Source organism: Gymnoscopelus braueri, assembly GCF_963280865.1.
Source record: "Gymnoscopelus braueri genome assembly, chromosome: 23".
Lineage (NCBI taxonomy): Eukaryota > Metazoa > Chordata > Actinopteri > Myctophiformes > Myctophidae > Gymnoscopelus > Gymnoscopelus braueri.
Window position 1 is genome coordinate 41,282,198 of NC_137625.1, and position 10,265 is coordinate 41,292,462.

General features: G+C 45.0%; 2 protein-coding genes across 2 annotated transcripts; both read right to left on the reverse strand.

Moving 5' to 3' along the window:
• Positions 1-2,563: 2,563 nt before the first annotated feature.
• LOC308079659 (large ribosomal subunit protein uL1-like) lies at positions 2,564-3,217 on the reverse strand (the record flags this gene model as incomplete). The annotated part of the gene is made up of 1 exon (XM_080421210.1): positions 2,564-3,217. One exon carries the CDS (start codon positions 3,215-3,217, stop codon positions 2,564-2,566), a length of 654 nt encoding a protein of 217 aa, XP_080277336.1.
• Positions 3,218-4,025: 808 nt separating this feature from the next.
• LOC308079660 (large ribosomal subunit protein uL1-like) lies at positions 4,026-4,694 on the reverse strand (the record flags this gene model as incomplete). Its single annotated transcript, XM_080421211.1, has 1 exon — positions 4,026-4,694. One exon carries the CDS (start codon positions 4,692-4,694, stop codon positions 4,026-4,028), a length of 669 nt encoding a protein of 222 aa, XP_080277337.1.
• Between the last annotated feature and the right edge of the window lie 5,571 nt (positions 4,695-10,265).

The window sequence follows — 10,265 nt, forward strand, 5'->3', positions numbered from 1 at the left end:
TCGCAATGGAATTGAATTGAATCGTGAGACCAGTGACGATTCCCACCTCTAGAAATGACTCCAAAGCAGGTTGCCAAAAGAAGAAATTACTTCTGTTTCAAATTGTATTTAAATACTTTAGAAAGATCTTGTCTCTGTGGCCCGAAGATACTTAAAATATATAATGAAAAAAGTGTCCAAATGGAGATCTATTTTGAGAGTTGTGGGTTGACTAGTGTTTCAAGTATATTTCAAATAAAAAAAATTGATCTACAACTATGCATCGCGACGTGTTGTGAGCTTGTAGATCGGCATTTTTTTTCCATATAGCCGATGTATATAGGATTCAAGTAGTAAAGCAGATTTTGTCTGTGTGTGTGTGTGTGTGATCATGCAGCCTATCGCTTCTTTTGGGCTTGTTTTTGTAGACATGGCCACTTGTTTCTTTCGCAAGATCTGGCAGAACTGTTCTACACCCCCGAGCAAAGGGGACAGCTGCTTGCCCCTGATAAACGCTTGGCATTTGGTGCAGTGAGAAAAGTGAGGGATACCTGCCCACCACCGCGGAGGCTGGGCGTTTGAATCCACCGTGGTGCATCCGGCTTTGTCGAGCGTCTATACGAACACAATTGGCTCGTGTTCCGGGGAGGGAAGCCGGGCGGTTCTCGATTATTAGAGGAATCGATTCAATCGCTAAGTATAATGGATTGTTGCAGCCCTAGATGCCAGTCACCAGTGAAGAAAAATAAGGGAGAGGATGTCTAGTCATGACCTAGATTCCAAGACGGTCAGGCATAACAGGGAACACCCCCCTCAGCCCTCCACCAACCCCAGTCAAAACAAAAATAGACCGTGCCCCCCAAGAGAGAGGGGCCCACTATGGAGGGGGGGTCATGGACTCCACTACCTACCATCCCCCCCCCCACACACACACACACACACACACTGTACGACCACCCCTGCTTCAAACTTGCAGTACCTGTGCCAGCCTAATTCGACGGCTCCGCAGCAAAAACATACAGGATGTAAATTGAACCCTGATAGTGTTAAAATGGACTAACACTCTCAGGGTCCAACTACGCTACATTTCAAAAACAAATATTGTACTTTTGACTCCACTACATTTCTAGGAAGGGAGAAAAATATATGTTAAATCTTTATGACAATAAAGCAGGGCGATCGCTGTAGCGGTGAGCTTGAATTAGGCACACGAATGGGTTTAAGAAATGGTTATGGTACATTTACACTCTCGAGTGAAAAATGGAGAGCCTAAACATTTTTCACTGGTAGCGACAGAGTAAATAATATTTACTTAAGTTACACAGATGAACTTTTCAGTTATACATTTAACAAGTCAAATGTATGCCTGCATGCTGTCTGAGGCCGGAGACAGACTCATACGCATCTCATTGAAGAGGAGCCTGTAAGAAACAGAACAGCTGATCGGCCCGCTGTAACGACAAATACACGGTTCCTAAATTCAGAGGTTACGAATAGACCTACAGTATCGCCAGGTCTGAAAGCCACTTCCGCATACGTCACAGACTATTACTTGAACACTGAGGTGGAGGCGGGTTGTCTGGATGATGTCTGGATGAACTTGGCATCTGGGGTCTTGTATACCCTGCCTCGGGCGCAGTTACTGTAAGGACGAAGGAAAGAGAGAGAGAGAGAGCGAGAGCTGGCATGTGCGTTTGACAAAGCATTCCTCAGAATCCACTGACACCTCAAGTCTACTGAACACCACATGTACGGTCTATCTCGTCACAGGAAATCCTCATTCTCAATGTAACTCAGAGATTAAGGTCCTTGCACACTGGTGCGTCTTTTCGTTGCGTTTTTTTTTACAACAATGAAAAAAATTGAAAAAACAATGAAAAAAAATAAAACGCAACGAAAAGACGCACCAGTGTGCAAGGACCTTTAGAGAGGGAAATAAGGTAACTTAATAATGGATATATTATCGTTGATAATCATACTTTAGGATATTAGCTCACAAGAAGTCTAAGAGACCACACTGGAGCCCCTCTATATGAATGTGGAATCCTGAGATGAGGACGTAGAGCCTCCTCCGTCCAACTCATTTTCTGTTTACCAAAGCAGTGGTTCTCAACCAGTGGTCCCGGGGAGGGTACCAGGGGTCCCCAGCGACATTAGTTAACATAGCGTCACAATCATTTTAACCACTTAGCTTTGGCTATTCAAGAATAGCAGATATACAAGCTCATAGTGCGGCACCGAGTGCCGCGCTATGAGCTTGTAAAATGTGTGCAAATCTTCATTTTTAACTAAAATCTTTGCTTCTGAGGGTCCCTGGCACAAAACATTTTCAGGTTGGGGTCCACGGACAAATGTATATCAATTTAGTGGTCCTTGACATGAACAAGGTTGAAAACCACTTTACTGAAGAGTGAGATGCAGTCACCAGTTTTTATAGTATAGTTTGTTGATTACTTTTGATGACGAAATGGTCTATTCTCTTTTTTTTCATTTTTTTTTAGGTATTAAAAAAGGTCTTAAAAGTCCTTAAATAGTCACTTGACTGTCATCTGGGGACCCCTCTGGGGGTCCTGAGCCACAGGATCTAATAGAGGCGCTGGGGTTTGCCCATGGTGCTCTTGATGTGCAGGCTACTGACATTCTGCCAGTTCTTCTTCAACAGAGACACCAGGAACATGATGGCCAGGTGGATATTGACCATCAGCTCATCCTCTGTCATGGCCACGTTGCCCACGGCAAGACCAAGACAAAGCACCTTCTTCAACTGGAACTTGACGGTGGACTTGACCTCGTCCACCTTGGCGTTAAGATCATCATCGTGGGTGAGCAGGGAGGGGAACTTGCCCTTCTTGTTCAGCCCGGGACCCAACATACGAGGGATCTGCTTGATGAGGGTCTCCGAAGCCAGGAAGGCGTCGTACTTCTTGGCGAGCTCCTTGACAAGCTTCGGGTCCTTGTTGTAGCTCTTGAGGGCTTCGACGTCCATGTGGGGGAGTCCAGCAGCCTCGGCCTCGTCACAGTGCTGCTGGTCTCCCAGGACGCACGCGGAGAACCCGGGCCTGGGGGCGGACGGCAGTCGGACGTTGCCAGAGAAACGCTTGTCTTTCTGCGGATCGTAGTTCTTCAGATTGACCTGCAGTTCCACGGTCTCCACAAAGCCTCTACGCTTGGTCCTTGATCCCTCCTTGATCTCCCTCACTGCTTCACGCACCTCGTCCTTTGTCACCTTGCTCTTCATTATGGTTGAACGTACCTTTCCTCTTTCTACACTCTCTCTCTCGCTCTCTGCAACACTAGTGTGTTATGTAAACACCCTACTTCACCTTATATAGGCTGATCAGGGATGTAGGCTGACGTCACACACAACACACTTAGCTTTGGCTATTCAAAATAGCAGATATAGAAGCTCTAGCGCGGCACCGAGTGCCGCGCTATGAGCTTGAAGATCTGCTAAAATGTGTGCAAATCTTTGAATGTAGCCTATATATTTTTTAAAGCGAACATTTTTAACTCAAATCTTTGCTTCTGGGGGTCCCTGGCAAAAAAAAATTCAGGTGGGGGTCCGCGGACAAATGTATATTAATTTAGTTGTCCTTGGCATGAAACAGGTTGAAACCCACTTTACTAAAGAGTGAGAGTCAAATCACTTAACCTGTGATAGACAAACAATTTGACCATCTAATACAGTGGTTCTCAACCTTTTTAGGCAGCGACCGCCCAGAATAATCATATTTGAAATGGGGACACCTCCACCCTGACAATCACTTGGAATTGTACGTAGGAGTTGAGGCATTATTTAGTTTGACTTTGTTCCACAGATAAATATTAATATTTATAAATATTGTGCCCTTTTCTTATATTATTTGACAATTTGGCCAATGTTTCACCAGTTTTTATAGTATAGTTTGTTGATTACTTTTGATGCAGTAATGGTCTATTTTATTTTTTCTTTCTTTTTTTTAGGTTTTAAAAAAGGTCTTAAAAGTCCTTAAATAGTCACTTGACTGTCATCTGGGGACCCCTCTGGGGGTCCTGAGCCACAGGATCTAATAGAGGCGCTGGGGTTTGCCCATGGAGCTCTTGATGTGCAGGGAATTGACGTTGTGCCAGTTCCGCTTCAACAGAGACACCAGGAACATGATGGCCAGGTGGATATTGTCCACCAGCTCATGGTGGGTCATGTCCGAGTGGCCCACAGTACGACCCAGACAAAGCGCCTTCTTCAACTGGAACTTGATGGTGGACTTGACCTCGTCCACCTTGTCATTAAGGTCATCATCGTGGGTGAGCAGGGAGGGGAACTTGCCCTTCATGTTCAGCCCGCAACCCAACATACGAGGGATCTGCTTGATGAGGGTCTCCGAAGCCAGGAAGGCGTCGTACTTCTTGGCGAGCTCCTTGACAAGCTTCGGGTCCTTGTTGTAGCTCTTGAGGGCTTCGACGTCCATGTGGGGGAGTCCAGCAGCCTTGGCCTCGTCGCAGTGCTGCTGGTCTCCCAGGACGCACACGGAGAACCCGGGCCTGGGGGCGGACGGCAGTCGGACGGTGCCAGAGAAACGCTTGTCTGTCTCCGGATCGTAGTTTTGCAGAACGACGTGCAGTTCCACGGTCTCCACAAAGCCTCTAGGCGTGGTCCTTGATCCCTCCTTGATCTCCCTCACTGCTTCACGCACCTCGTCCTTTGTCACCTTGCTCTTTGTCACCTCGCTCTTCATTATGGTTGAACGTGCCCTTCTTCTTTCTACACTCTCTCTCTCGCTCTCTGCAACACTAGTGTGTTATGTAAACACCCTGCTTCACCTTATATAGGCTGATCAGGGATGTAGGCTGACGTCACACACAACACATGATTTTTTGGGGGGGTCCTCGGATGACAAGGACTTTTAAGACATTTGTAATACCTTAAAAAATTGTTTTAATAAAAATGAAAAAAAGACCATTAAAACTGCATCAAAAGTAAAAAGATAAAAGTAATACTATACTATGAAAGCTGGTCAAACATGGGCCAAATTGTCAAATAATGTAAGAAAGGGGCAACATTTTGGAAAATAGCTGATCTATAAGCTCACAAAGCCTCACAACTTGTAGATCTGCTATTTTCACAATATGTATTACATAATGTAAAGCTTTCAAATTGAACATTGAAATATTTGAAGAAGATAGGCCTATTTGAAAAAGCTGAGGAAAAGGCTCAAAGTCTCAAAATCAAAGATTTTCACACTATGAGGTAATGGGTGTGAGCAATGGGTTTGGTCAATTAGATGGTCGGCTTTTTGTGTTCTATCATTTTGAAAAATATGTACAAATAAGTGTTCATGTATGCATTTTTGGCAATCAATCAATCAATCAATCAATCAATCAATCAATCAATCAATCAATCAATCAATCAATTGCTCTCTCTCTCTCACACTGAAATGCACTACACGCAGGTGGCTGTTCTGCCTGGAGTCTTACTCTTATCAGTAATGATAGAACTGTCTATTTATGTGTGTGTGTGTGTGTGTGTGTGTGTGTGTGTGTGTGTGTGTGTGTGTGTGTGTGTGTATGTGTGTGTGTGTCTACGTGTGTGTGTGTGTGTGTGTGTGTGTGTGTGTGTGTGTGTGTGTGTGTGTGTGTGTGTGTGTGTGTGTGTGTGTGTGTGTGTGTGTGTGTGTGTGTGTGTGTGTGTGTGTGTGTGTGTGTGTCTGTGTGTGTGTGCACGCGCGTGCACGCGCGTGCACGTGTCCTCACATATCTGGCCCTATGGCATAACTACCGAAGGAAAGACGCCTTTAATTCTTTCACTGCCGTCCCTCACGTCATGTGACACACGTCAACCGTGCCCATCAGATGCTATCAGGTGTCTGTCAGTCTGCAGACCAGACACTGCTGCGAAGCAACGCGTTGTGAGCTTGTAGATCAGCTATTTTCAAAATGTAACATGTGCGGCTATGTGCAACAATAAATTAGTCTACACGTCACACAGGTGATCTCACCAAACTGCAAATCCGCCGTGCATCAAGACTCAATTATATGCACATGAATAAACATGTCGCTACGCAACCCAAACAAATATATAGACACATTTAAAGCTGCAATCCGGTTTCTTATTTGAACCACTTAAACCCTATACAGTGTATGACCAGATTCCCAAGGGCTCTACGCTAGGCCCCCACCTGTTTTCGCTAGACACTAATATGTTTGCCGCAAATACAAGCTCACACCGCATTTTCAAGTCAAACGGCTCAAGTCCAAGTCATTATCACGACTTAGAGTTGCAAGTCCTTTTTTTATTTGATCAAGTCTAATGTCATCAAATTTGTGAGTCGAATCCAAGTCATGTTACTGGAGTCCATACTTCTGATGCATGCGCTGTGGTGCTCTACTCTTCCACTGTGACATTTAGAGCCTGGTGTCGGGTAGGACACCTGTCAGTGAGTGCAATATCTCCCTGGCCAAGCAGGGATAGTGAGGTGGGGACTTGAGACTCGAGACTCGACTTGGACCCGAGTCCCAATTTTGATGACTTTAGAAATGCTTGATCAAATCAAAAACAGACTTGGACTCGACTTGGGACTTGAATACCAAAGACTTGTGACTTGACTTGACTTGAGCCTTCAAGTCACTTAATACTTCACAGCAGGCCCAAATATTAAAATGTTTAAAAAGTGTCCCATCAACTATTAATGTTATTGGTAAAAAATCCTGGTCGTTCCTGAAGAGGAACAAAAGAACGTGCTGTCATCTTAGCCAAGCCACAGCCTCAACCTTTTCAGGCCGTGACCCCCCAAAATAATCATATTTGAACTAGGGACCCCCAACCCTGATAAGAGTTGTGGCATTACATTCTCGGTTCCACAGATAAATATCGTGAAAATAGCAGATCTACAGTAAGTAAGCTCACAACGCCTTGCAACAAAGCAAGGCGTTGTGAGCTTGTAGAGCTGCTGTTTTCGCCTCTTTCTTATATTACTGTACAATTTGTTGACAACAATTGTCACTTCACTGTCATCTGGGACCCCCCTAAAATCACGTGGGGACCCCCCTGGGGGTCCCAACCCACAGGTTGAGAACCACTACCGTAGAGTGTATGAACTCAACCAGAACAAACTGAAGAAGAACAAAAAGAACGTGCTGTCATCTTAGCCGAGCCTACAGGACCTGAGGGAGGAACACAAACAAGGGGAGTGAGTAAACAATACACAGACACACAAACACAGGCCCTGTGGGCCAGGCCAAAAGGGTCTGTGACAAGCGGTATCGAAGTCTGGTCTCCTATGCGGGAGACCGGGTTCAAATCCTGGGTAGGACGTGACACGTATGGATTGCAACTTTAATCACTTCCGATCAGACGAGTAATCATCTAATGACTCATTACAGCGAGTGGAGAGAGAGAGAGAGAGAGAGAGAGAGAGAGAGAGAGAGAGAGAGAGAGAGAGAGAGAGAGAGAGAGAGAGAGAGAGAGAGAGAGAGAGATGGCATCCTCTCAGACAATAGACAGCAGTTTGGTTTGTCAGTCAACAGATGCTGTCAGTTTCTTTTTCACCCATCCACATTCATTTCCATAATACAGCGTCTGACTTATTAAAGGGATAATCCCCTTATTATAATGCCACCGTCGTGGAATCCCCAGGGGAGTTGTGCCTCTGTGTGTGTGTGTGTGTGTGTGTGTGTGTGTGTGTGTTGTGTGAGTGTGTGTGTGCATGAGTGTGAGGAGGGCGGGGACATTTGTGAACCTGAATGAACCCGTATACCCCCCCCCCCCCATCCTCGGTGGCTTTCACTCATGCAAATGACTAATAGCGTATCCACTCGCACAGGGTCTGAGTGGCATGTGCGCGGAGCGGATGCGACGACACGCCATGGCTGTCAATGTGTGTGTGTGTGTGGGGGGAGATCAGAGCGATTCACACACACACACACACACACACACACACACACACACACACACACACACACACACACACACACACACACACCACACACACCACACACACACACACACACACACACACACCACACACACACACAAAACCCCTAAAACCTTAAAGTAAAAAATAGCTGATCTAAAGTACGACGTCGACATCGACACGCAACTATAAATCTGGCATAACTTTAACGCCAACCCCTGAACCTAACCTCTAAATGCCTAATATAACCCTAACCCTAAACCCAACCTGAATCTTTCCCTACTCTAGCCTAATTGTAAGCCTAACTCCCAAATCGTTTTAACCATAAAATAACAATTTTTCTGTGAAAACTTTCCTCGCAATGTCTATTGCTCAAATTATGCAGGTACTTGTGGGCATTTTGGCCATCGCTAGGCTATCACAGTGGGGCACACAGTGGCTCCGGACATAGAGCTGCCGCTTGGGAAACGGAAGGCTCTCAGTTCGATCCCAGGCTCCCCTAGAGGTAGTGTTGAAGGGTTCTTTGACCAAGACGCTGAACCCCGTAATTGCTCCCAAAGAGCCCATCATGGCCACTGTGAATGTAATGCACGTTGTGCAAGATAGGGCCCACAGGGTCCATGTCAATCAGTGTCTGAGTGGACCACTAGCACTGCATTTTTAATCACCATTAGAGGCTGAGATGAGGATCATCTTGCTCCATTTACCGGGCCGTACCACCGTCTCTATAAATCACCTTGGGTGCCGCCATGCCATTAACGTAATGGAAACAAGCAGTGGGGGAAAGTAACATTTCGTTGCTGTCGGGCAGAAACCTCATATATCCATATTTAAACGTATGTGTTTTTTCATAGATTAACGCTCTACTTGATCATACTACAGCGTCACACAAAATCATCAAAGTATCAGAAGCTTGTGGATGTTTGATAGCTGGGTCTGATACTTTTGATAATTTTGAATTTGAATCCTGAAAAACAACAGTTTTGGACATCCTCCTGCACACAGGTTTGCCCTGATGACAAAAGTCCAGGTGTGATGGTGGGACTTTGGCAATGTTATACGACTATACAAAAATATACATTTACCAATACCAAGGCAAAGTCTAAAACCCTTGAAATATAATATAATATTTTAATCAGTTTTAACCTGGCGTCCCTATTTTGTAGCACGTCATTCTATATTTATTTATGTATTCATCTACTTAGTCATTTATTTTTTTCCACTCCCATATATGGGCCTATCAGTTGGATCGGCAGTTCTGGACAACCGGATCTCCACCTATGTATGGGCATATCGTTCGGATCGGTGGTTCGGCGGCCCTGGACGACCGGAACTCTATGATATGCCTATATATGGCCATATCGGTCTGATCAGCGATTCGGGACAACCGCATCTCTGTATCTGTCTCTCTGCCTGTGTCCTTTTTACGCCCTTATATGGAGATATCTGTAATTGTCTGTGCTTGTCCTTTTTAAGCCCATATACGGAGATCCCTGATTTCATCAGTATATGCCCGTATATGGGAATATATTTATATGCAGATAACCTATATTAAAATGGACTAATGGGCTGGCAGACCACTGCCAAGTCTCTATGACTCAGACATAACCACACAGTTTAAAGAGTTCCCACTGCAGCTATACCCAATATGTGTGTCATCATCATACTGACTGTGACAGCATGACATCAGACCCAAGCAAACCATCAGACTCAAAAAACGAACCAAACAAACCGTGTCGTCATGAGTCGGATCTGTACTGTAGGTGTGAGTGCTGCATGGCGGCCCGAACCTCTAGTATGGGCATATCGGTCATGAGTTTTCATTGAGATATCGATGAACAGGAACTTAAAGTTATGTTAGTTTGATCCTAGCCGGAACACAACCATTACAATGAACGTGCTCTGAAAATGCACAGCTGCCGTGTTAAGTGGTCAGACGTGGTGGGCCGTGAACACTTTTCCCTGCCCACCCATCGAGAGCTGAAGGCAAACGGAGTGTAGGACAACAGATAACGGGCAACTTTTGATATCTAAATAGTTAGTCCATATCTAAACAACAATATCACTTTTTTCACATCGTCTCTGTTGGGTGGAAACCTCATATGTCCAAAACTAGGACTTTTCAGGATTCAAATTCGCGTCGCATTTCGAGCTTGCTATTTTTGATACTTTTGTGTGACGCTGTAGTATGATCAAGTAGGGCATTATGGAGACGTTAACTTTTTATGCCTGACAGCAAGCAACAATAATTGTATGAAAATGACTTAAAAAGGTGACATTCTGGTAACATTTATAGAACAAATGTACCGTTTATGAGAATCCCAAATGATAAGATACAGAAAGCACAGTCCCCCCCCCCCCCCCACATTATTACAATTTTAAATGATCTGCCCTGCC